At 34.9% G+C, this 26,342-nt stretch overlaps 3 protein-coding genes across 6 annotated transcripts; 2 read left to right on the top strand and 1 right to left on the bottom strand.

Annotated features, from left to right (window-relative positions):
* The first annotated feature begins 5,662 nt into the window (after positions 1 to 5,662).
* LOC106662867 (cathepsin L1-like) lies at positions 5,663 to 8,213 on the top strand. Its single transcript, XM_014387288.2, has 6 exons — positions 5,663 to 5,742; positions 6,941 to 7,174; positions 7,235 to 7,414; positions 7,478 to 7,666; positions 7,737 to 7,905; positions 7,964 to 8,213. The coding sequence occupies exons 2-6, from the start codon at positions 6,947 to 6,949 to the stop codon at positions 8,170 to 8,172; spliced, it is 975 nt and encodes a 324-aa protein (XP_014242774.1). The 5' UTR covers positions 5,663 to 5,742; positions 6,941 to 6,946; the 3' UTR covers positions 8,173 to 8,213.
* Positions 8,214 to 11,048: 2,835 nt separating this feature from the next.
* Positions 11,049 to 19,377, bottom strand: LOC106662784 (protein Smaug homolog 1). 3 transcript variants are annotated; one of them, XM_014387108.2, is made up of 11 exons: positions 18,905 to 19,377; positions 14,673 to 14,879; positions 14,393 to 14,615; positions 14,259 to 14,320; positions 13,093 to 13,181; positions 12,860 to 13,019; positions 12,586 to 12,803; positions 12,381 to 12,522; positions 12,156 to 12,330; positions 11,967 to 12,093; positions 11,049 to 11,910 (listed from the first exon to the last, which is right to left on the bottom strand). In XM_014387108.2, exons 2-11 carry the CDS (start codon positions 14,875 to 14,877, stop codon positions 11,785 to 11,787), a joined length of 1,527 nt encoding a protein of 508 aa, XP_014242594.1. In that variant the 5' UTR covers positions 14,878 to 14,879; positions 18,905 to 19,377; the 3' UTR covers positions 11,049 to 11,784. The 3 variants fall into 3 exon arrangements, with proteins under 3 accessions (XP_014242594.1, XP_014242596.1, XP_024084508.1); XM_014387110.2 differs by having other exon boundaries at positions 11,997 to 12,093; XM_024228740.1 differs by lacking the exon at positions 18,905 to 19,377 and adding an exon at positions 17,044 to 17,124.
* A 17-nt stretch (positions 19,378 to 19,394) lies between these two features.
* Positions 19,395 to 26,206, top strand: LOC106662783 (nuclear RNA export factor 2-like). Of its 2 annotated transcripts, XM_014387107.2 has the most exons (11): positions 19,395 to 19,610; positions 20,647 to 20,733; positions 20,807 to 20,917; positions 20,992 to 21,133; positions 21,333 to 21,526; positions 21,604 to 21,750; positions 23,802 to 24,022; positions 24,091 to 24,265; positions 24,326 to 24,502; positions 24,585 to 24,718; positions 25,887 to 26,204. In XM_014387107.2, exons 1-11 carry the CDS (start codon positions 19,506 to 19,508, stop codon positions 25,999 to 26,001), a joined length of 1,608 nt encoding a protein of 535 aa, XP_014242593.1. In that variant the 5' UTR covers positions 19,395 to 19,505; the 3' UTR covers positions 26,002 to 26,204. The 2 variants fall into 2 exon arrangements, with proteins under 2 accessions (XP_014242593.1, XP_024084507.1); XM_024228739.1 differs by lacking the exons at positions 23,802 to 24,022; positions 24,091 to 24,265 and having other exon boundaries at positions 25,887 to 26,206.
* The last annotated feature ends 136 nt before the right edge of the window (positions 26,207 to 26,342 follow it).

The following is a 26,342-nucleotide window of genomic DNA, read 5'->3' as shown; positions in this document are numbered from 1 at the left end:
TAAGCAAACTAAAAGAATTCATGACCTAAGTTTTTGCAAGATTTTTTGCTCTCATGCGCGTGTAGTTAATCTTATCTTTGGTCATCACACCTACCTGTCACTGAGTGTCAATTACCCCTATACTATGAAGTAGTATGTAAACAAAAATTATAAACAAACGTAAATCAAAAATCGTTTTAATTGCATTTTGTAATTTGGCTATTAATTGCAAAATGTCTTAGGATGAGTACATCTTAAGATGTTTTGCAATGAATAGCCGAATTACAAAATGTAATAAAAACGATTTTTGATTTATATTTGTTTGTAATTTTTGTTTACATACTACTTCACCTGTGGTTTTATATTATTGACAGTCAAAAAGACAGTTTGGAATTATTTTGCAGGTTTAATAGAATAATAAATAAGACTGACATTCAAGTGATACATGTATGTTCAAAAATAATTGGAAGTTTTGAAAAAGCAGGACAAGGGTGATTATTTAAGTCATTTTTATCTGCTTGTCATCGCAATTTTGGCTTGCCTGATTTTTAATAACTGGCTTCTTGCCATATTCAGTTTTTAATAATTTTTGTTAAAACCCAACACCAAAGAAGGCCATGAGTCAAAACGTTATGAAAGGACATTTCACCACACAGACCTCACAATTTGTGACGAAGTGAAGCAAAAAGCCAGCAGTAGAGTTTGGAGTGGAGAAAGCCAAAGTTAAATAATATTAACCATTAATACTATACACAAACCACTATATTTCCAGACAAAAAAATTTCCGCTATGCCGACCTAACTTTTGGATTCACAAGACCGCTATAATAAATTTTTAATATGTACCATTTTGTCACTGTAATACTGATTTGGGCTTGATAAGATCAATGATTATTATTTGATAAAGTAGCACCAGTTGATTCGATACCAAACTAATAGTTCCTTCATTTTTATTATTTTAGTCTTGCTGATTTAGTCTACCAGACGTGTCATACATAATATATAAAGTATGTGTGTGAAGTTCAATTGAAGGAAGTGGATCGGGGGGGGGGGGAATCTGTGTAATATGAATATGAGCAATCAAACTCAGGAAGCCCACCTCGATCAGACAGCTGATCAACACAAAAAGCATTAGCGCATAAAAGCATCCCATAGTGAATGCATCCAAAATTTCAAAAACTTGGAAAAACAATCTAACAGTATCAAAGGCACACAAAAATTCTGGCAAAGAAAAAGCAGACAAACTGGCCATTGGAGGAGACCGTATATAGGCCCAGAACCAATATTTGGTAAAACAAGATCAAACATAGACTTCTCCAATTCAAAAGGAAAAGTAGGTAAACTTCATAGGTACCAGACACTCATGATTAAAGAACCCTCACCACAACTGATAAGAGCATTATAGCTAGATATAGTAAAACTCAGAGAAGTGATAGGGCTATATACTGGTCACTGGTATCTGAACCCTAAGTTGATGAAATTTATGATTATGCAATGAGAAAGAAGAAACTAACACTCATATTATCTTTGAATCGGGAACCAAGAAGCCCAGGAAAAAGTTTGTAGCAATGACAATGTTCTACTATTTCTTAAAACAAGTATCTAGTCAATTGAACTGAACAAAAAAATTAGGAAAAGTACAATCAGCAAGGCATTTATGTACATACCAATGCCTTACCTATCACTTCTGTCTGCAATTATGCCTTTTTGTGTAATTTACAATACATTAACAAGCAAACGTCAAGAATTACCCACCAAGGTGTTGGCAGTCAGTGATCAGACTTTGGTCTTAACCGTCCAGAGCTCTAAGGTCTATCAACAGCTAGGTCATTTCACCCCCTTATAATACTTGATATCCCCCACCTACTACATATTCACTCTAATAAATATGATCAGTCTCATCATAAATACATAATATTTTTTATTATTATCAGTATTTATTTAATTTGTAATATACAATATACATAAATACATTTTTAGAATTAAAGACAGGCTCTTTGGTTATAAAAATGGTTAAAAATTGGAACAGGGTTGGAACCTACAACCGTTTGAATGAAAAATGGCAAAAAGAGGGAAAATCCGAATGGTTGTAGGTTGAGATGGGCAGTTGGTGTCCGAGGGGATCAAAGTCACAATAGCTCAAGTAGTCAGAGCAGCGGCGTATTGAGCCGAAAGTCGTGGGTTCGAATCCCTCTCGTGACACTAATTTTTCATCTCATCCAAAAACCTTTAATGAAAGGAATAATTAATTGGAATTCCAAATTGTGTTGTGTACTTTCACTTCTGGTATAAATGAGATCCTTTCACAAGTACTTTTTAATCTTATAGTACACAGAGTTATAAATTCCTTAATTTTCAAACTATCATTTTTCTTCTACATTTTTTTTTTTTTTTAATTGCTTGTGCTCGTTAAATGTCTGCAGCACATGATTAGATGAGCAGAGAGCATACAACAATAGCTTTTTTGACCCACTCAACATATACATGTGAAATTTAGTTTGCTGTCCAACCATAAATCTCGTTATGTGCTACCACGGAAGAACAAATCACCAATAATTGCAGGGAGACTGTTCGTGAACAGAATAACTTCACTCTTGCTAGGTTTGAGATTAATTTTTCCATTTAGTGAAATGCCCATTAAACTTGAGACAGTATGTAGTCTTTTAACAATAGTACATACACAGTAAAAAGTGTCATGGCACACAGTGACTTTATTGATATTATTAAACTTGGGATGTCATTCATACATAGTTAACAAAGAGGGTGGGTCCAAGGACAGATCCTTGGGGTTCAATTGATGGTGATACGTATTAATTTGATATGACACCTTCAAAATGTACTTGAAAACAGTAGTTTTTGAAAAAGGCAGCAATTATTTTTATCAGATAGGTTGGGGAATTATTAGTTGTTAATTTATAGATAAGACCATGTGGCAAACATTCAAAGGCCTTGCTAATATATAAAAACTAAGAACACTGCACTCGTAATGTAAATACAAATTGTTTAGTTGATGCTTGAGGCTTTTGAGTAATGAAAATAAAATTATAGTTTTTACATTGTTTGATTTCCTGTGCAGATAAAAATGTCTTGTACATTATAAGAAAAAGTGGAGATGATTCTGCTGTTGGGAAAATTTGCACCAGGCTGAATTTAACGAGCTACCAGATCCTGTTAGTCGATGTTATTTGTGGCAATTGTTGAGAAGTTTTGAAACATGTGAAACATTAATTTACTATCAATAAAATAATAAATAAATAAATTGGTTCTTGGTTGGAGAAGAAAATTTCATTTCTTTTAAACAATTTTAGGAAAGATTTTTTCTCTGAATAATTGAGAAAGGTTGTTTCAAATAAAAAACAGTTGAATTAAGAATTTTAAAAAATTCAAAAAATGTATATTGATGAGTTTCTTGCCATTTGAAATAGTTAAGCCCTCTGTTTGTATCCCGCTATCCTAATAAAACTCTGGTTCATGAGAAACATCACTTTTGTTTAGATGTATCGACCACCTTTTCAATCTCAAATAATCTCTACTCAGAATAACCTGAAAGAACAAATTCAATTGTTACTGCTCAGCTGTTCACCTATTTTTACATCATCATCAGGGCAAAATACTCTTAAAGATATCTGCAAACTGACATAATGAGGGCTTTAATAGATGGTTTCAAATTTCTTGGCACAGTCCTTGGCAATGTTGGGACCGACAATTTCAACTCTTAACCCCAATATTGCCGAAGATTGTTAAAGAAATTTGATACCATCTATTAAAAACTTAATTATGTCAGTTTTTAGACATCTGTAATATAGTTTTACCCTGATGATGACCTTAAAATAGGACAAAAATTTGGCAATAAAAATTGAATTAGTTCTTTCGTCCAGACCATACTAAGATCCTGATGATTCATTGTGAGAAACCAGATAAGAAATAAAAGTGTCTCGGGGTTTTTCCCAAAATGGACAGTTATCTTTTGGAGCACCTTAGTAAACTTTTACAAAAATCTTTTTCGCTTTGGCAAATTTGGAATATAATCAATGATAAATATAGGATAAAAGTATGATGGGTAACCATACATAAGAGTATCTAGCATTCTTGAGGGTTGCCCAATACTTTAAAACATTTCAAAACCCTTTTACAAATAGTATTCCAATCATTCCCAACAACACTACTGCACTCACTGAGCAAGAAAAATCCTTCCTCACAGTCAATTTCCTAAAAGAAATGCACAATATAAATATATCCTTAGGTACTCCCTTCCGTAATAATAATAAAATAAAAAATGCTACATTGGCTGTTGTCAGTATCTGCCTACTGAATATAATTTCACCTGCCCCAGAGAAATAATTAAAATTATAAAAATCCCCAAAAGCAATAAATTTCACGGTCTTGACATTCCTCCACAAAAAGCGATAATTCACCTAACAGACATCTTCAATCAAATAATGATTGTTGCTTACTATCCTTATCCTCTAGTTATCCTCATTTTGAAACATGGCAAGTCCCCATCCAATCCAAATAGTTATCTACCTTTTATCCTACTTAGCTCTGTTAGCAAGATATTCGAGCGTGCTACACTCACCCACATAGCTGCATTCATGCTTTATAACAGCATCATTACACTGGAGCAGTTTGGTTTCAGGCCAGGACTATCTATCACTGTTCAATTAGCGAGGATTGAAGATGACTTAACACTAGCCTTTAACTTACAATTCTGGCATAGTTCTGATAGATGTATGAAATGCCTTTGACACTGTTTGGCATAATAGTATAGTCAGCAGGATGATCCCTACATAATAAAAATAGTTCACTCCTATCTCTCATCCAGGCAATTTTGAGTTTTCTTTGGATCATTTCCTTCCCAACCAACATACAATGTTGCTGGTGTTCCTCAAGGCTCTATCCTTGGACCCATTCTGTTCCTACTATATTTTAACAAAATACTTTGTTCTAATAATGTAAAAATTGCTCTCTACTCTTTTTCTTGGAGTCTAGGTATAATATCAAACAGATTAGACAATGCAATGCATTGCGAGGAGGTTTCTTCAATCATTGAAAAATTAAAATTAATCATAACAAAACGAAGGCAATAGTTTTCAGAAAGTGTAGACCTGTTTTATAAAAATGTACAATTTGAAGATGTAACCATGTTGTGGTCTGAGACAGTCAAATATCTTGGGGTAAACTCACTTTCACTTCCATGTCAGTGATAAAGTGAACAAGGGTACAGCGACTTTCCACATACTTTACCCTCTTCTCTGTCACCAGTCTAGCCTGTCACCTACCAATAAGCTTCTTCTGTACAAGATGGTGGTCAGGCCGATGGTCATGTATATCAGGCCCTTCTAATGCTAGCAGGCATTGAAGATCGAACCAATATTTTTTCTGTTGACCCTTCATGTATGAGTAATATTGGGGATTCCTAATTACTCATACAACTGCGAAATTTTATAATTGTTGAAAGTGTGAGATAATAAATTAATCGAGAATGAAAATTACAAAAATGTTTACTTTTGTTTAAAATACTGACCATTACACCTACATTACTTAATAGATTTTTTTTACATATTCCTTTTAAATATTGACATTAAACCTGTTTAATTATCCGATTAAACCACTTGGAGAATTGGCAAAAAAAATCAACAAGTACTTTTTGTGCGTGTATTGCAGGAGATCATTGAAGTTGTGAAGAAACAGTTGCCCTTATCAGTTTCTTTATATTCGCTGGTCGGAATGAGTTTGAATTCATTCAAGAAGCTTCACAACAACAGTGAGTATCACTTTAATTTTATATTCTTACGCTTATGGTATCAAAAGAAAAATAATTCTTCATTAAGTGCTTGTGAAAAACACTGCGATGTATTCTCTTAATACTCTCTATTTAATAATAATGTAAATTTTTGATATTTTCGCATATGACTCGGAAAATTGTATAATTTGCCTTATATAGATGTCACATATAAAAATTAAACCGGGAGATCCAAAATACAAGGATTTTTAAACTTTCCGGTTGTTTAATTATTGTAAAATTAGCTTCATAATTGTATCTAAGCACACATTAGCTTGAAACCCCTTTGAAAAAATGGCCAACATTGATTATAAATGTTTGTAATTTTAAATTTAGTCTGTTTTGGGACATATTTACATATAACGGTCCATGCATATACATTACATAAATTACATCATACAAAGAAAAAATACATTTATAAAACTTACTGTTATATTATTTAGTTTAAAGCTCATATATGTTGCCAATAGATGTTGGTCTACGAATAGATGAAGTCATGATGAACTGGCACTGGGTCTATCTATACTTGCGGTCACTAAACACTTTTTGATGTTGTGCCATCTTCAGTGAGGAACTCTGAGACAGAAGATGAAACCATGAAACGAGTGTAGACAGACCCAGTGCTGGTTCAATATGTACATGTATATATATTTTTTTATATGAAAATCTGAATTATTGTAAATACTGATTTCTGATTTATACAAGCTCAGCTTTGCTCATGCATATACCTACACATGTGGGCAGAGCTAACCTATCACTTCTCGCAGCCGCTGGCATTTTCAAACCTTGGTCTTATCCATCCCACCACTGTGGTTGGGTCTCCAGGGGCAACAGCGAGATCATTTCATCCCCCAACACATTCAGTTTCTAAATCCAAGTTGACTCATTCTTTAATACTTTCTTTTCTATTTACATAAATAATAGAAATATATACTCAGTTAGGGTGGTGGAGCACATGATATTCCTCCATTACCCTCCACACATATCATATAATTAATTAAAAGGCAATAAGGTACTCAATATTCCGCCATGGCCCTCTCACATTACATTCATGCTAATAAATACCTTCAGTCTCATGTACACAAATGGAACACTATATTAGCCCTGTTTCCCCAAAAACACAGAATACCTATTCTAAATAAAACCCAATATTTTACTTTATATCAATTATATATTTCAGAGGAGAATGAAATCTCTATTGCTACTTTTCACTGTTGGGTTGGCCTATGCCGTACCTCCTTCTGACTGGGTTGTATTCAAGGCAAAGCATGGCAAAAAATACAAAAACATTCAAGAGGAGCGCTTTCGCATGAATGTCTTTTTGGAAAACAAGAAACAAATCGAAGAGCACAATGCCCAATTTGAAAGTGGAAAAGTTTCCTTCAAACTCGGAATGAACCATTATGGAGATATGGTAAATTAATTGTGTTAAGTTTATTAAATCTTTTTGACTCAACTTGAACTACTTTTGCAGTTGGCTCATGAATTTAACGCTTTAATGACTGGTTTGAATTCTCCGGCCAGTGCACCAGATATGGAACTTTTCAAAGCAAACCAAGATGAGACTCCAGCAGTTTTCGACTGGAGGCAACATGGAGCAGTCACCCCGGTCAAACAACAACACCTCTGTGGGTCCTGTTGGGCTTTTAGTACTGTAAGTAATTATATATTAAAAATAAATTGTAAATTATTACTAATATACATTTATGTTTTTCAGACGGGAGCATTAGAAGGTCAGTTCTTTCTCAAAAACAGAAAGCTAGTGCCCCTCAGTGAACAAAATCTTATAGACTGCACACGCGATTACCAGAACCGTGGATGCCATGGTGGCAGAATGGAAAACGCTTTCATTTATGTCAAGGACAATGGAATCAACACAGAAGAATCTTATCCTTATGAAGCTCGTGTAAGTATCTTTAACATTTGAAGCAAATTAAATTTGGCTCTCCATTATTGTCTTATTTATTTGTGTGTAGGAGGGCCCTTGCAGATTCAATGCAAGCCTTGACGTAGCAGGGACAGTTAGAGGATATGTACCCATCCCAGAAGGTGATGAAGATACCCTGAAAAAAGCTATAGCTTTTGTTGGACCAATCTCAGTGGCCATTAATGCCAACTTTACATCATTTCGATTCTACTCATCAGGTAAATTAATTTGCAAATAATAATCTTCAAACTTTTCAAATCGAAATTGTTTTTTTAGGTGTATTTTTTGAACCTAAGTGCAATAGCGACAAATTAACCCATGCCATGCTTGCTGTCGGCTATGGTACTTCGGACGATGGACTTGATTACTGGCTGGTGAAAAACTCTTGGAGTTCACGCTGGGGTGAAAATGGTTACGTCAAGATTGCCAGAAACAAAAACAATCACTGTGGTATAGCTTCTACCGCCTCTTTTCCTGCTATCTAATTTTTCTGAAAAAATATATTTATTTATTGAATTGAAATATATTTATTGTTTTGTATTGACCTGTGCCTACAAGGAATGAAACAACAATTAAATACTTAAAGTTCAACATATTGACTTGGAAATATTTTTAAAAGCTTGCAATATGGTTTAGCTGGTTTTCCTATCCTCGCGGTCTCTGCCACTTTCTAGATTTATCTGGTCAAATCCTGTAGCATTCCATTTTTCTTTTTACTATTAATCTGCTCTTGTCTTCATTTATGCAATAAGCAGATTTTTTTTTGACAAGGAAACCACATAAGGTTAAGTGAATATGAGCCCCCCCAACAGTAACCAACATTTTAACATGCATTTCGACATCAAATCAATAGGTGGTTTTTGTGCACAGTTGGTCACGAGGCCAGTTAAGCCGACTTGTGGTGACAGAGACAGAGGACCCCCACTTGTCCGTACCGTGTTGGACCATACTTAGTAGTTTAGTAGCTTCAAAACTACATTGTTCGAAGCTTACAACATTTTGTTGAGAAAAAATGTTAAGAAGTTTTAAAAATAGTGAATTAGGGATGATAGCACTTGCTTTTCAGGAATCACTATTTGACACACCTGAAATCATCACTGGAGGAGAAGAATGTGTGTTCACAACGCGTTGAAAGGAATTTATTTTAACTAATTTATTTAATTAAATTATTCTGTCTTTATATTCCGTATTTCTGTGTTTTTCATTGACTGGTCATCCAATGCAGGAAACTTTCTTTTCTGACCTCCTCAATTAGTTTCTTTGCATCCATTTTATGAAATAAAATTGTACTAAGGTTATAAAAAGACAATCGAGAATAAACAGATAAACGAAATATTTAATTGGGCATCGTGCGGTGTGTTGGTGTGAAGTGGGGCCTAGCCGGCTCACTTCCATTGTCTTAATCACTCTCCATTTGATGCCAGACAGACAGCCGTCACACGGTGCGGGCTTGGTTTGGTCGTGTTGGGTCCGGCCTGAACTCCTCAACCTCCTTCTGTGGGTAGAGTAAGAGTGGAAAGGATGAGGGAGTTGGAATGAAAAGATCATTTGTAGTGGAAATTGATGTATCATGATTATCAAAGAAGGGAACATTGGTGATTTTGCGGAAGATTTTATACTAGAGGGATACTGTTAAGGTTTGATTTTTTAGACATCCTGTACAGTTCTAGTCCATACGACCATGGACAGCTTTCTGCCATTTTAAGTTATATATTGTCCATGTCAACTCTGGCTTTCCTATTTAGATCTTTTTTTTTTTTCATTGGGTATTTCTTTCGGGGTAAAATGCTTAATAACATTTTCTAGTCGATCTTGTGATACTGCAGTGTGGATACGGCAGAATTGTATGCAATCTGGCACACCACAGGTGATTTGAGACAAAGTTGGCTCTGCCTATCTCGTCTGTACCGACTCCATGACAGATTCTCAGTGGACCCTCTTGTCATGCTCTTGCTATGGTGGTAGTCGCTTAGGTACCCAGGCTTGGTGTTCCACCACTGTCAACCAGCCCACTGACAATATGCGAGTAGTAAAGAATGCAATAAAAGAGCGACAGCAGTCTCTTGGCCATCTGGTGTCGAGAGGGTAACTGAACAATCCCCCCCCCCAAGAGTTTGAAACAAAAGGGAATGAGCTCACTCGCTTGAGGATAGGCCATGTTGTAGCATACCCAACTAACTCACAGACACCTGGTATTGGGGCAAACCCAAAGCAGGTGACCTGCATGTAGAGAAAAGTCGCTCGGTTGCTCAGTGGGGTCCCACTTGGTCAAGGAGTGCCAGGCCTTGGCTCCTTATCAGTAATAAGTTATACAGTCCTTATGCATGGCAATGTTTTGTTGGATCACCATTCTTATTTTTAAGAGAAATGCAGGGGGGGGGGTTAATCTATCAATTGTTGAAATCTGAAATAGTTATTATATAAAAGATTTGACAGCAAAAGCAACTTTTTACACCTGTAAAAGTTAGAATGTTAAATATTTAAAAAATATTACAAATGAAATATCAAGAAAAAAGAAAGCATTTGTTTCAATTAAAAGTTTTTTATTTGTAGTATTACAGATATTGCACGTACAAACTATAAAACATTTATGTATGTACAAATATATTACATAGTTTAATTGCAATGAACTATAATTTTCTTCTAAAAATGACTCCTATAGGGGACATCGTATTAGTCTGTAGCAGTTATTCGATTGTACGCTGTAACTAAATTAATTAGAAAAATCTTCAATTTTTAGCTAGATTCATTCAATGCACTGACTGAATCCAATGATAGTTTTCTTTTGGTTTCACAAGTGGAACAAGTCAGTTTCAAATCTATTATTGCTCCCTGGGTTCAAACTTTTCCAAGTATAAGAGCAACATCTCACTTTTACAGTCTCTCTCGGTTCAGCTACTATCTAAGAACAGTCTTTCAAATTTATTATCATCTGTAGCCTCTTGGGTAAAAACGAAAAGCTGCAGAAATTTATTAAGCCACTTAAATATACTTAAAAACACCTTTTTCCCCCATTTTTTAAAATGTTTAGCAATTTTAAACAAAAGGAAGACTTTATAAATTTAAAATTAAAATGGAGAAGAATAAGTGAGGGCACTAATTAGTATTAATAGCATGGAATGAATTTGTCCTAATTCAACAGTTCTTAACAAAAAAACCACACTTTAACTGAAATATTCTAAAGTCACACTTTTTAAATGTAACTATTTCTGTTTAAATGTTTTTACATCTAGTACATGTGCTGTATGTGCGTTGGCATGTAATATAAAGCACACAATTTTTTTCCTTAAAATAAATTTTCCATCAAATATATTCCACATTTTTGGAGTTTTTGTTGCACAATTTCATTAACTTCCTATTAACACTTTTTTTTTTTTTTAAGTAGTTCACCTTTTTTCCATAACTATGTATAAGGCCCCTTCAATTCACTTATCACGAATTCTGTTAATTATGAAACTGTTTTAACAATGAATCTTGCTTTTGTTCAAAAGCCATAGTCATAACAGAAGGTCAAATAAATCAATTAGTTTAACGCTTTATAAAGCGTTAGTTTAAAATAATTTTAAAAAAATTGGGAAGGTGTTAGGGTTGTAATCTGTCTAAAAATTTTGCCTGATAGAAAAGGGTCACCTTAATAAGTGTATTTTTAAAACAACCCTATTTGCCCTTTTGCCTCAATGATGAAGGTCTATTTTGTACAATATTCTGATTAAAGGATGTAAACAACCACATAAAACATCAGACTACATTTTTTTTAAATACAACCTTTTTTTAACAAAAACATTTTAAAATCATGTATTTGCACATATGACACTATTTTACTCTAATTAATTTTCTTGCAGGAAGACAAGCAATAATTCTATATTATTTAAAAACATAATACTAATAAAGTAATGAAACTTGTGATATGTATGTAATATAATAATAATATACATTTTTTTTTTAATTGGTAACTTTAAAAATATAAATGGGGCAAAAATAATCACATTTGAACAGTCTAACATTTCCTTGTCGCTCAAAATGTGCAAATACACCATTTCCGATTGATCTATTCCTACAAAATGTGTGAAAATTGTTATAATTTTCAATTAATCTATTTATGATGAGCCTTCTAGAGCATGCTCTGTCATGCTAAGGCAAAGGCTCTGGAGGCGCGAGTCAATTTCTGTTTCCGTTCCTCCTGGAACTTCACTCTGAGTATTGACACTGGTAACAAATTCACCCTGGAACAAAACTCACATGAGCCTGGCCACCTTATATATAACCGGAGACCAAGTACCTGTACATTGATCTGATTCTTCTGGCTAACCTGTGACAATATGGGTGAAACCTGAGGTTTTGGAGAGACTGAGAGAGGAGGGGTTTGAATAGGTTTTGCACAAAGCTTTGATGTCTCTTGCAAACGTCTAAATAAAAATTTAAAAAAAAATTAATTGTTAAACCTAACTACTGATTCTAATAGTCATACCTAACATGCTGGCTAACTTGTAAACACCAAGAACTTATTTTCTTTTTTTGCTGTGGTGTAAAAGCATCATGATGCAGGGTCGATTCGAGAAGTCCTAGGAACATCCATGCTGTGTGTTCATCGCTCTCACTACCATTAGTACACCATCGTCCACCGACCATCAGCTGTGTACAAACTAAAACGACAAGATGTAGCACACGTGACTTTTTTCTTCCTAAAACTTACTTTTTCCCAAGACTCTAGTAAATTGTGAAGGTATGTCATCATAGGAAGGATGTTCTTCTTCGTGATAGACCTTTATTGGCGTAACTAAAATTTGTTTCAATTCATCCATTGCCGTTAATAAATGAGCACCATTCATGACTTCCTAATAAAGTAAAGTTTAAACATTACAATTTCTTTCTTTAAATAATGTTTTGGAAATTCCTACTTGCTCCAGAGATGTGAGGAAATTAGACCTTTCGCGTAGCTTAACAATACTGAGTATGATTTTCCTTCTCGCACCTTGAGTCACTGAGCCTCCGCCGATCGATTCGAGAATTGAATCAAAATTTTCTTCAGTGAGCGAAAGTATCTGTTCATAATTTAATTGACAAAATAGATGCCAGTACTTGTGCAGTCTCAGAGATTTGAGCCAATTTTTAACATCTGAAAATTTAAAAGTACATGTAATAACATGTTAAACATTGGGTTGTCGTACTGACCCCTCATTTCAGGTGAGTCATAAGCGAGGTCGAGGTGAGTTTCTGAGCCGCTACCAGACGATGCCTGTGAGGACTGTGGGGATAATGGGGGGCCGACAATCTGTTCGGAGGAAAGGGAAAATCTCCTAGCTTTCACACCTCCGCTCATTGATAGGTCATCCTGTTTTCAACGTATTATTATTATTAATATGAGTTATGAACGATAATTCTCATTTGGACTGTTGTCAAATTACCTGTGAGGACCATTCTGTGTTAGGGGTAAGGGCAAATGGAGGAGTAAGACTGTTACTCCGTCTAGTCTTTTGAAGTGAATCACAAGCAACTAAACAAAAATATTGTACTGTTTAGAAAAAAATCCTAAATAGTGATGAATAATAGCAGAACGGGGCTTTCCAAATTGAGCTCTGCAGACCTCTTGGGGGTCTGTGGAGCAATTTGGTAACTAAATTCAAGCTTTTTTCCCAAATAACCCATTCTCAATGAAACGAGAAATTGCAGATACACTTAACATATCTCTTACATTTTTTCAATGCATTTGAGAGCCACTGGATATTTGTTGGAGCGATATAAAGGTTCTCACATGTCAACTGAGAAGAATTTATTGGACAGCATCTCCATCATCGATTCCCTCTTAAAACTCAAATTTTAAAAAGACTGAAAACTGGTAACAAAAAGTGGGTTTTTAAATAATGTTCCGAGAGGACAATCATGAAGAAAAGGCAAATCCAAAAGCTGAATTACAACCCTAAAAGGTAATGAAGGTTGTGCATTTGCTGGGAAGAGAGTGTGCTTTATTTTGAGCTTCTTCCACCTAACCAGACTGTTAACTCTAGCGTATTAATGACTGAAGGCCAGTGATTAGCCTCATTTGAGGACTGCAGAAACAAATCAAGAAGTTCATTGCTCACAAACCTGAGAAGTTTTAGGAGGACAGAATTGCAAAATGATTCATATATTGTCTAAAATGGTTACTGGTTTAAAAAAAAGTTTTGTTTTTTGTTTTACTTGATAAAATAAATGCAAATAAAAAGCAGAAGTCTTTCTAGAAAGAAGGGGTCTTCTCAAGCAGCAACTGATTGATTTTTCTCCTGTGACTAAGACTAATCCCAACTCTTATCGAAACTAGCTTGAGTTCTGCCAAACAATTATTTTTTGTATGTTTTAGTCAACAGTGGGGTTAACCATACAAGACATTATAATCAAATAAATAAATAATAGGAAGGCAACATCTCATGAAAATTGGGTAGGCAAAAACAAATTTTTGCTTAAACTCTACAATAAATAACCAAAATATATAGATATATTAGTAATAAGTAAAAAAATTATAGTAATTGTTTAAAGATTTAAAAAAAATTTGCGTTTATAACGAAACGAGAAATTACATGAAAATCTTACTTACTAGGAGTTTTATTGCCGCCCATAATTTTTTCGCCTAATGTCCTTCTCCATGGTTCAAATATTCTAATTTTAAAAAAATTAATATACAAAAATATAATTTAAAATACATAATATTTAATTGGTTTATTTTTGTACCTTCTGTCATCTCGGAGAGCAGGATGAATCAGTACGTAAGAGAGGAGCTGCCTTGCCTCCTCTACAAGTGTTCCTGTCTCCATTGAGTAACCAAGAAGTGCAGGAACAAGGGCAAGGTAGACAAGGCGAGCTTCTGAATTTCCAGGCCGGAGGAGAGGGAGGTGCACCAGAGTCTGAGCCATGGCTACTTCTTTGCGCTCTCCCATTAGACTCCCGACAAACCCTGTTAAATGAATATTTATAGAAATTTGCTATTTAGAAGAATTTTTAAAAAAACTACCTGGATTGTTAGCTTCTTGTTCTCGCAAGGCAAGCTCTGCGCATTCAGTCAAGCTGTGCTCCAGAGCGATAGAGACAAATCTCGCCTGGGTTGGCGCAAGTCGGGTAAGCATCTTGAACAAAGCTACAGTCTGACCACTTTCGTTCCATTGGTCGAACCACATGACCATAGTGTTCAGCTGAGCTTGGAACATTGCCATCGTCATCTCTGAAATTGAAAAATTCAAATTGCACATTTTTTCACGTTGAACCAGCACAGGGTCACTTGCTCATTACACAAAAATAAATTAGATAGCAACAAATTAAATAAAAATGTACAGAGTTGAGATGGATTTTGATCAGCGAGTCAAACTCATAGGATCACTTGCTGGGTCTGTCTCCACTTGCGCACTTTTTTTTTTTTTTTTTTTTTTTACGCTTTAAGCCTTGGTCTAATTAACCATTGATAATGTAAAACACAAATTTAACTGGAAAGCATCCCTAATAATTGTTTAGCTAGAGTATCAATTTTCATCATTTTGGTTGATGATTCATCAGCTTAAAAAAATCTGTAATGTGTAGAGATTAGTGACCGTTAATCGATAGTAATTCAGATATTGTGAGATGCGGTCGGGTGTGATGTAGGTTTCAGAAAAACATTTTCTTTATCGTGCCAACGTTTCGATCTTTTATTGAGATCATCTTCAGGGCTCAATAAAGATCGAAACGTTGGCACGATAAAGAAAATGTTTTTCTGAAACCTACATCACACCAGACCGCATCTCACGATTTCTGAATTACTACTAAAATCTGTAATTGTTGTCATTGCAATTAATGCCTTCATTTAAAATGTAATTTCATCATTACTGGGTCATGGACAAATGCTGATAACAAACCAATTATTTAACTTATTGACATATTGAGCATTTAATCCGAAACCTCGAGAATGCCAAGACCCGTTAGAGGCTTTAGAGCCATTGATGATGTGTTTCTGTTTGTTTCTGGACACTTTTATTCCTTGTTTAATTATACTATTTCTTAAACTGTTGTTTGATCAATTCTGATCTTTTGGCTTGCCTCCTTGTTTTGATATATCTGATGTTTTGGCTTTTTGTCAACTTTATCATCACCCAGCAGGCCTCAAGAGGAAATCCCTTCATTTCCGTATTCATGGTATTTTTATATATTTTTGTTTGTATGCTTCCATTGAAATTGTGTTTACTTTTTAGCCTACATGTGTTTGTCTATATTTCTATTTATTGACTACCCTTCCACCAGATGCTGGTAGGTATTTATGATTTGGTTGTTTGATCTTTCCGATCATTTTGGTCTGCTTATCCTTGCTGTTTTGATCTGTCAGACATTTTTCAGCTCCTTGCGATCTTGATCATCACTCCGCAGACCACAAGAAGAAACCTACCAATTTCTATTAATTGTTTGTTGTATGTGCTTCTGAATATATACTGTAACCTTGTAAAAACTTGTTTGTTTACGTATTTCCTTTTATTTGTTGCTGTTTGTTGTTCGTTTCGGTTTGGTGTTTAACCCAATCATATTGACCTGACTATTCTCGCTGTTTTGGCCTGTCACAGTATGGCTGTTACACTAGAGATGTAGACCAAACAGAAAGGACAAGCAATCCAAAATGACCAGACCCAACCTACAGGATCTCACCTGCAGACCACAAAGAGATCTCATGTTTACTTGTTTATCTGTTGTTTCTGAATTTGTAAATATCTGTTGGGGGTCTGTGGTAGCTGAGCATGTTAGACTCTTGGCTCTTAGACCCTGCGGTCATGGGTTCGAACTCCTACTGGAGTTTTCTTTCACACTCTCCTTTTCTCTAAAATATGATATATACCAAAAACGTATTCTACTGTGGATAATATGTAAACTAAAAAGCCATAAAAAGTAAATAAATAAAAATCTGTATTTGTTGAAAACAACTACACAGGAATTTAGGTGCTGTGGGCCAGTCATCCTTTTGCTTAAAAATTCACCAAAACTTGAATTTGACCAAGGCCAATTAGAGAGCTGTAGTCCCATAGGGATGACGATGTGTTTCTGCAAGTCTGAGAGTGGTAAAGTTCATTTGTAGGTGTAGAAGAAAACAGAGACTTTAGAAAAGTCAGACACCTGGGACTAATGAACCGAAACTGTGATAAATGGACTGAAATGATAGGAAACAATCAACATACAGGTTCATCACCCAAAGACCCTAAAGAGATCTCACTGTTTACTTGTTTATTTATGCATTCTCTATTTGTTAGCAGCTAATTCCCCAGACTCAGGTGCTGTGGGCCACTCATCCTCATGCCTTAAAATCTGAAAATCTCTGTACGATATCTCACATTTACTTGTTCGTTTACAGATCTTTCTGCATTTGTAAATACCTGTTGGGGAGGACTGTAGAAGCACAATGGTTAGTTCGTCGACCCTAAGGTTGTGGGTTCCATTCCTCTGTAATTTTGTTTCATCCTCTTCCCTTCATCCAGAAAATGTGATATATACTACAAATGTACTGTTCTGGCTAATATGTAAATCATAAAGCCAAAAAAAAACAACTTATATTTGTTGACAGCCAATCCCCCATACTCTGTGGTGTGTCCAGTCATCCTGCCATAAATATTCAAGAACACCAAAACTTTAATATGATCAAGGCAAATTAGAGAGCCATTGATGATGATGTGTTTGTACAGGCCTGACAGCAGTACAAAGAGAGTTCTTGTAGGTGCTGAAGAAAACTGATAAACAGAGAGTCTCACTGCTCTCACAGACCAAACCATTAGGGTAAGGTGACAAAAATGATCAGCAATGGCCAAACTACAGAGTCAACACTCTAGATACATAAAGATCTCACAGCTTGCTTCTTTATTTACGTGTGTTCCTGTAAATTTGTAAATTACTGTATTTGTTGGCAGCAACTACTCCAGACTTAGGTGAGGCTGATCATACTCCTACCTTAACAAATCAAGATCACTAAAACAAAATGACCAAAGCATACTAGAGAGCCATTTATGTTGATGATGATGATGTGTTTCTACAGGTCTGACAGCAATACAAAGAGTGTTCAAGTAGGTGTTGAAGAAAACTGACAGACAGTCATACTGCACTCACAGACCAAAAATGTCTGTGACATAAGGCGACAAACATGATCGGCCAATATTAGAGACCAAAATAAAGCCAGCACACTGGACACATAAAGATCTCAGTTTGCTTGTTTATTTACATGTTTTCCTGTGAATTTGTAAATGGCAGTATTCATTAGCAGCAACTCCACCAGATTCATGTGTGGCCGATCATCCTCCTGCCTTAAAAACTCAAGACCACCAAAACAACACGACTGAGGCAAATTAGAGAGCCATTGATGATGATGTGTTTCTACAGGTCTGACAGCAGTATTCGTGTAGGTGTTGAAAAAAACTGACAGATAGTTACACTGCACTCACAGACCAAACCATTAGGGTAAGGTGACAAAAATGATCAGCAATGACCAAACTGCAGAGTCAACACCCTGGATACATAAAGATTTCACAGTTTATTTGTTTATTTATATGTGTTCTGTAAATTTGTAAATGCCTGTATTTACTGCCAGAAACTCCTCCAGACTCAAGTGTGGCCGATCATCCTCCTGCCTTAAAAACTCAAGACCACCAAAACAACACGACTAAGGCAAATTAGAGACCCATTGATGATGACGATGATGTGCTTCTGCAGAGTTGACAATGGTAAAACTACAAACAGTTAATTTTTACTATGTTGCCAATTGAAATTGGCAGACGATACGGATATTTATAGATTGGCGTAGTAAAAGTGATATTTTATCGAAACCCATGGAAATACTGTTGTATAGAAGACGGTATAAAACTGGTATCTCTTAATAGCACTACACTCGCGATATTTCATCAAATTTGAGCTTGTTAATTTACAGTAATTTATTAAACTATGGCATATCTGTTAAATTGAAGAACAAATTGGGATGCTTAATTGAACTGTGATGAGAATGGTGGGTTGTTTATTATATGTTATGTAGGAAATATTTCGAGATTTTATTATAGGCTGTGAAATTAAGGGTTTTGGGACAGTTTAAAGCTTTATTCGCCCTATTTTTTTTTGGAGGGGAAGTTGATAGAAAAAGGAAATAATGCGTAGACGTTTGTGTCGGCAGACAAATCGGACGCTTCGATTTTGGATCCGTGGGCTACTTCCGAAGAGTGTAAAAAAATGTTCAATTTAAGTCAAAATCTCACTTACTGCGAGTTTCTTCAGGATATTCCGTGCGTTTCCAGAAAAATCTATTTTTTCCCCCGAATCGTCAGTGGCTACATTCGGCTCACGCCAAGGGCGGCTGGCTTCTGATTCTCGTCGAAACAAGTTGAAAATCGGATTAAAACACCTCGAAGCACATGATCCTGGGGTCACGGAATGGGACGTCCGATGCGAAACTAATTCCTTCCGCAGGTCTACATCCGAACCGAAAGGCAAATCGGTCTGGGTAGAGGAGATCGGGGGCGTTTTCGGTACACTCGAGAGCGCATAACAGTCGACTTAAAAAAAAAAAAAAAAAAAAAAACCCTCAACGCTTTGACAAATGCGCAGAACCCGTCTCGACCAGACGAATAAAATCCTCCGGTTTAAAAACAAGACGAATATTAATAAAACCGGGCCCGATCTATTATAAATAAAACGACTAGAGTTATAAATAAACCAATCAAAATCGTACAAATGTAACAATGGCTGAGGTTTCCGACTGACAGTTCGTATAGGTTTTGTTTACAAACATGCAGAAGTTTCTCCCGGTGTCTGATCCTCGACCTGCAAGGATTTAGAGAGAAAGTCATCAAAAGAGTCAGAAATGACGAACCAGGCGCCGGTTTTCATCGAGCCCGGCGATGAGAAAAAGCTGCAAGCTTTCATCAAAAACATGCCGCCGACGATCGGCTACTGGAAAAGGATCACGGTAAATTTATCTTCTCAATTTTTCTTTCTGGGTTTTTACACACATAATTTTGATAAATTGGCTCAGGCCGATGCCATGAGTTGGACAAACATTGTCAACACATAATGTCGGTGACCTAAACACTCGACCACCGCGGTCCTCTGTACAGATTTTGTTGGTCCAATGTTCCCATTTTTGAACAGATTTTTACGATTTTAGCAACTACCTCATGAGTATTGAAGTCCAGAACCGTTTGAGATTGCATCAAGACCCAGTCATTGGGGACAACATCAAAATTATCCTTGTATAGTTTTCTGTACATTTATAGGTATTTATATTTTTTGACTCCAATTCTGGGTCAGTCAACCTCCTAACTCAAAAATTCCAAAACCTTGAACACAACCAAGGTCAATTAGAGATCTGTATCACCATTGATGATGATGATGTGTTTCTGCAGGTCTGATAGCAGTACAAAGAAAGTTCATTTAGGTACTGAAGAAAACCGACAGACAGTCACACTAGACTCACAGATAAAACTGTGAGGATACACAGACAAAAAGGTTCAGAAATGACCAAAACCAATAAACAGTGAACCTTAAAGTTCATTACCTGGAAGACCCCATAGAGATCTCACAGTTTATTTGATTTGATTATGCTTTTTCTGTACAGTTGTAGACCTCTGCATTTGTTGGCAGCCAATCCCCCAGATCCAGGTGATCTAGGTCAGTCATCATCATTACTCAAAGTTGCTCATAAAACCTTGAGCACAACCAAGGTCAATTAGAGATCTGTATCACCATTGATGATGATGTGTTTCTGGAGGTCTGATAGTGGTACAAAGAAAGTTCATTTAGGTATTGAAGAAAACTGCCAGACAGTAACACTGACTCACTGACCAAAATAGTGATGATATAATAAAAAAATGCTCATTTACTAGTAAATTACTAGTGAATGTTGTCACCACCATGAACTGTGGTTTGTCCTGCTCAGTCCACTGGATAATCCTAATTTGAGTATTGTTTCTCATCGTAAAAATTGTATTTTTTTCTTTTTTTAGATTAAAGATGGAATTAAATATGACAGACATGATGTTCTAAGGTTGATCATGAATGCAATCTATCCTCATAAAATTCTTCCTGTAAAGGTAATAATCATTTTTTTTCAATATTTTATTAATCTACTTCAATTTTATTTAAATTTTATCGTTTATGTCGCAGTATCAGAGAGATAAGAATGATACGTTTTTCATCTTTCGAAACACTCTCAGTGTTCTTCAGCCATTTTGTTCAAAGGGTTTAAAGCTGTACAATGACAAAACAGACACTGTGGTAATGTTAGCTATAAAAATCACACTTAACTTTTTAATTTTTTTTGTTATTTAATTTTAACAATTAAATCATAGATATCAATTGGAATAGTTATCAGATATGCGCAGATCATGGAAAATGACATAGATCCTTCAAAAATAATAGAGGACTGTCTAAAAGTGAGAATTAATACAGCGAAAAAAGTCGTGGACCTCAGAAACTTCCATAATGATTCCAGTGAGTAGAAAAAAAAAAAAAAAATAAAGGGTACTTTTTAAAATGCCTTTCAGAGAATTTCCTGTGTGCATAACTAGTTAATTCTAAAGGACTTAACTTGAAAAATTTAGATGATGTGTCATAGGGAGAAATTTGGTACTTTGATTTCCCACATCCTCTTCTTGTTATTTTTTGGGTCGTTTTGTCTAATTATTTACAGTGCTTAGTGACATATATGTGCCTTTGAGCGTGCCACAGTGTGCATCGATGGTCTGTGATAAAATTCTAACCAAATTCATTCAAAAACCACAAGCCCTGTTGCTCAGCTACAATGAACTGGACAGGCTGGATGTGTTGGAGTATTTTAGAAAAATGTCGCACGGTCTGAACTGCCTAGATCTCAGCTTCAATAATGTAATTAAAGTTTAGATTAAATGTCATTAAATAGATAATAAATGAGGATGAGGAATGTGATTTTTTCCTTTTTGCAGATTACATGGTCAGGGTTTGAAAAAATCCCGTTTATTAATATAAGAGAACTTTGGCTGGAGGGAAATCCACTTTACGCCGATTTTGTCCATTCTTCCACAGAGTTGGTGAAAGAAATCAAACGTGTTATTCCATCAATTCTAAAGCTTGTAAGTATCCCTGAAATTATATATTTTAAAAAAAGTGTTAAATTAGCTTGATCTTTAACTTTCCTAGTTGTGCTTTCCTATTTGTTTTGTTTGTCTTAAACTGATCACACCGAAGATGGAATGGAATTCAGACCTTTAACAAATTGATAAACAGCTACTGCAATTTTTAAGAGGGCAATACACTCAGAGACCTTTATGTGTGAAAGTGATTTGTACAAATTAAAATTAAGGATCAATCTCGTAAACAATATTTAAGGCTACCATATGAACATTGAAGAATTTTGAAAGGCTATTGAGGCTAACCATGAAAAAATCATTCACTGTTAAAGTAATAACAATAATGAAAGAAGCAAGGAAAGAATGAAGGAGAAGCTGATTTCAAAGGGATGTGCTGTGATTGAGCGTTAACTGTGCAATGATTGAGAGTTTATACAGTGTGCATTGCGAAAAATATGAGCAGACAAAAACACTGGTAGGTCCAGTAACCCTATAAAATTAGAAACCACCACAAAAAAAAGGAGCAATTCTTAGTAGATAAAGATAAAAACTCATACTTTGTGGATCAACACCTAGGACTCAGACAGCCAAAAAACTCAATCAATAAAAAGGACCTCAACTCTGATCTAAACACACACAAGAAATTAAATTCTGCCAATAAAGTCACACTTGAACTTACAAGGGGTTATTGGTTGTAATTAGTAAGTTCTTGGTAGTAAATATACAACGCAATATGTACAACTTTGTTCATATTTATTCTTTATAATCAAAGCACAGTCATATCCTATGAGTGATATGTTCCAAGGCAATGTGTTTCAAATTAAAATCACACTAAGTGGAGATTTTTTCCTGACTGATACTATGTTCTTGTTACAAATATAACAAAAAATACAATGGCTTGCAAGTACTAGTTCCCTTAATATTGAAGAATATAATTAGTACATACTTACATACATATTTAGATCAGGATTTTATTTAAATTATTTTGCACAAGAACAATATCTAAAAAAATCCTTGAGAAGTTGAGTTGAGGTTATGTAGTTTCTTAGTTGCTGACTTTTTGAAAAATGTGTGTAGAGGTTGCTATGCTTCTCTTATTCTTTCATTCAGTAGCTGTTGATAAAAATCTGTTCTGTCACTGACAACTGTTTTGAGTATCACAATTCCCTCCCAGTCAAATTCATTTTGCTCCATGAGGTTTAAGCCTGTTTGAATTAACTATTAATTAGTTAAACGTTTCTGCAAAATTTTAGATGATAAAATTTTCAGTTTCTTGAGGAATGATCAGTCTTCTTTTTCCACTTGAGATTTTAATTTCAGAAGTTCGTTTGTCAATGGTTGCATGTAGGATTCAATTAATTCGATGCTGTCTTGTTCTACCATGGATTTTTTTTTACAGTTTTTTTCCAGCAACCATTTATGCAATACTGCATAACTTCTTTCCATGAAAAATCATTATTTTCAACGGCATTCGTTATGTTAAAAGATTTCCACCTTTCTTTCACTGACAGCTTGCCTGAATCTGTTTTATAAATTAATTGGTTGAATGTGCGTACCAAATAATACTTAAAAGCAGCAAAAGCTCCTCGATCCATAAGCTGCAGTAAACTTGGACATTTTCTTTACAAAAAAGAAACAATAACAATACACCTGGCTGGACACTTTCTTTTAAAATTGATTATAAAAATTGCAAAAAGGGAAATTTCCCTTGTACCCAGACTGTAAAGTCCTAACTTAGCTCACACAAACTACAACTTTCAAGAAATGAAATAAGAAAGGAAAATCTGTAGTAGAAAAAAAAAATGTATAAAAGGACAGTGTTGAACAGCTGACAATTAACCATCGAATATGATGGGGTATATTCTTAAAACTTATGATGACAATGCTGATTATTTAATTTAAACATCTTATAAAATTACATTATTTAAGTTCAAACTTTAACTTATTTCTAAGACACTGGCTGCTTTAAAACCTTAATTTGATGTTTGAAATACTGCAAGGAATAAACAAATATGTAGATTTTGTTTAGTTATATAATCCTTTTTTTTTGTTAGGATGGTGTGGAATTAGGAAGGACAGTTCCAGGAGACATTGTCAATTTGAAAACGTGCTTTATAAATGGTGCTTATGCCAATTTCGTCGATCACTTCTTGCACCATTACTTTTCCCTTTTCGAGAACTCTAGGGATCTGCTTAAAAGGATATACCATCCAGAGGCATTGTTTTCCATCACTGTAAATCACATAGAATCTCAGACAACTTCTGGATGTCAGAGGTTTGAAATAAAATTTCTCTTAAGTTCAATTCAGTTGTATTTTATTTTTTATTTTTTTTATTGATCAGGATAAATTCTTATATGAAATTCAATCGAAATTTGATCTCGATGTCTGACATCAAGAAAACCTACGATCTGGTGCACTATGGCCCTAATGACATTGTCAACATGATAAAAACATTTCCCAATGTGAGATTCGACCCATTTTCATTCCAAGTCGATGTTCCCATCACTCATTTTGGTGTAAGAATTTATTGATCAATTTAAAACAATATCAGTTTTTAAAAAGATATATTTTTGTAGAAAACCAACATGGTTCAGATAAATGTGTGCGGGATATTTAGAGATCTGGACAGTGAGAGTTCTGCCCTATTTGCATTCGACAGGACATTCCTCTTAACACGTTGGATTGATCAAGAAGAGTGGAAAATAGTGAACGACATGTGGGCGATAACAAATGCGACTTCTACGATGGCAAAAGTATGTATTTTCAATTTCTATTTACTATGAGCGAAAATTCAAATCTAGTATTTCATCCATTTAATATTTTTTTAAATTTCAGTCCAGCTTTAGATACGCAAAAAAGCCGGTGCAGAGCGATTTCGCAATTCTGCTGAATCCAAAAATGAAAGGCAAGGAACAGCTCATGAAAATTTTTGGGAAGTTAACTCATATGAATTCAGCATGGGTACAAAAGTAAGTATTTCGTCTCCTCAAAGGCCCAGAGTACTCACATTTGTCAGTAATGACAGTCCATTTAATGATATTAGGAATTCACATGTTGTGTTTCCTCACCCAATTAATTTAAAATGTTCTATTCAATCTTTTTTTAATTATAATTACAACAGCACTAGAGCATGCAAGCAACTTTGATGTCTTGAGTTAGATTTTGTATTCTAACATTAACAGTAGAGAAATAATAGATTAATTAAACTTTTATTACACCATTATTCACTTTCTTCAGTATTACAGAAATTGCTATTAACGTTTTAGGCATCAGAGAATTGTTGGGAAGGGTTTGGGATGAAGGTTGTTGGACAATAGTCTGGGATTTTATGCAGGCATCTATATTGACTTATTGCGGTTTCCATGACAACTGGGATATAGAGGTCTTTGTGAATAGAAAAATTGGATACGTAGTAGGCAGGTTGGAGAGTTGTAGAAGATTAAAGGAAAGGTGATGCAGCAAAGGGTGAAAGTTATTTGCTGGAAGTCCATTTTGTTGATCCTGAGGGTTCATTACTTGAACCATTTCCAAAACAGGAGAGATGATCCTTGAGGTTTCTGATGGCCACTACTGAGTCTAAGTTGCTGAAAGGATGGCAGTATCAGTTCATGTGAGGAGTCCTGTATTAGGATTGACAGGAATGTCTGCAGTGTATTAGAAAAAGAGTTGGACTAAGGATGTTGCAACACCCGTTTTAGCCTAGTGGATGGGGGAGAAGTACGTCCTTGAGCTTCCAGAGCAAGCTCACATGCCACATTCAATTGAAGGCTCGTAATGCCTAAGAAAGTACCCCCAGCAGCGTTCATTTTCCTTTTATCCAAATTATTCCCAATAAAATTCCATTGGATGTGCTGTGATGCAAACCGAGAACCACTAGTGCGTCAAATATGAATGGAACATCTTCACAACTTGGCTACCATTGTCCCAACACAGTACTTATATTTAATTTACGGTACATATCTTGAAAATCTAAAAAGATATCAAATAGATAACATTTATATGTTAGAATAACAATAGTACACATCTAGCATTACGAACCAATACAATGTGAAATATTCTGCAATATTTTTAGATATAATATAACCAACATTATATTTAAGTAGTGCATTTATTATGTTTCTCAATTTTGTTTTCTAGATTTTTAAGCGAGAGTTCATGGAATATGGAATTAGCATTGTTGGCTTTTACCGATCAGTACAAAGCTAATCAGATACCATCAGAAGCTTTCAATGCTAAAGAAGAGAGTGATTAGTATAAATTTCTTGTATTTTTTCATTACTTTGTATTGTACTATATAGGAAATATAATGTATAAAGAAATAAATAAAAATATGCCCAAATGTTATATTAACATAAAAACATTTTTTACATTTATCACTTTAACATGTTGTATCCTGGAGCCTGAAATGCTGTTGACCCTCTAGGCATCAGGCAATCTTTTCCCCATAAATGACCTTAATACTATTGGGTTGTCCGGAAAATAATGCAGGATTTTGGTATTAAACAAAAAAAAAGAAACTAGTTACTTTAAAGCAATTTTCTTTAATCAAAATAATTTCCCATACTCTCAATACATTTCTCCCAACGTGTTGGT

The sequence above is a fragment of the Cimex lectularius genome, unplaced genomic scaffold (assembly GCF_000648675.2).
Source record: "Cimex lectularius strain Harlan isolate CLEC.00 unplaced genomic scaffold, Clec_2.1 scaffold316, whole genome shotgun sequence".
Classification (NCBI taxonomy): domain Eukaryota; kingdom Metazoa; phylum Arthropoda; class Insecta; order Hemiptera; family Cimicidae; genus Cimex; species Cimex lectularius.
This window is presented reverse-complemented; position numbering and strand designations above follow the sequence as displayed.

Excerpts from the sequence above, each read along its gene's own strand:
- LOC106662784 (XM_014387108.2), bottom strand. The coding sequence starts at position 14,877 with ATGACGATGGCAATGTTCCAAGCTCAGCTGAACACTATGGTCATGTGG. Across the intron at positions 12,804-12,859 it reads TGACTCACCTGAAATGAGGG|ATGTTAAAAATTGGCTCAAA; the intron begins GTCAGTACGACA and ends TTAAATTTTCAG. Across the intron at positions 12,523-12,585 it reads TCCTCACATCTCTGGAGCAA|GAAGTCATGAATGGTGCTCA; the intron begins GTAGGAATTTCC and ends TTACTTTATTAG.
- LOC106662783 (XM_014387107.2), top strand. The coding sequence starts at position 19,506 with ATGACGAACCAGGCGCCGGTTTTCATCGAGCCCGGCGATGAGAAAAAG. Across the intron at positions 24,503-24,584 it reads CGACTTCTACGATGGCAAAA|TCCAGCTTTAGATACGCAAA; the intron begins GTATGTATTTTC and ends TTTAAATTTCAG. Across the intron at positions 24,719-25,886 it reads AATTCAGCATGGGTACAAAA|ATTTTTAAGCGAGAGTTCAT; the intron begins GTAAGTATTTCG and ends TTTGTTTTCTAG.
- LOC106662867 (XM_014387288.2), top strand. The coding sequence starts at position 6,947 with ATGAAATCTCTATTGCTACTTTTCACTGTTGGGTTGGCCTATGCCGTA. Across the intron at positions 7,175-7,234 it reads TGAACCATTATGGAGATATG|TTGGCTCATGAATTTAACGC; the intron begins GTAAATTAATTG and ends CTACTTTTGCAG. Across the intron at positions 7,906-7,963 it reads ATTTCGATTCTACTCATCAG|GTGTATTTTTTGAACCTAAG; the intron begins GTAAATTAATTT and ends TTGTTTTTTTAG.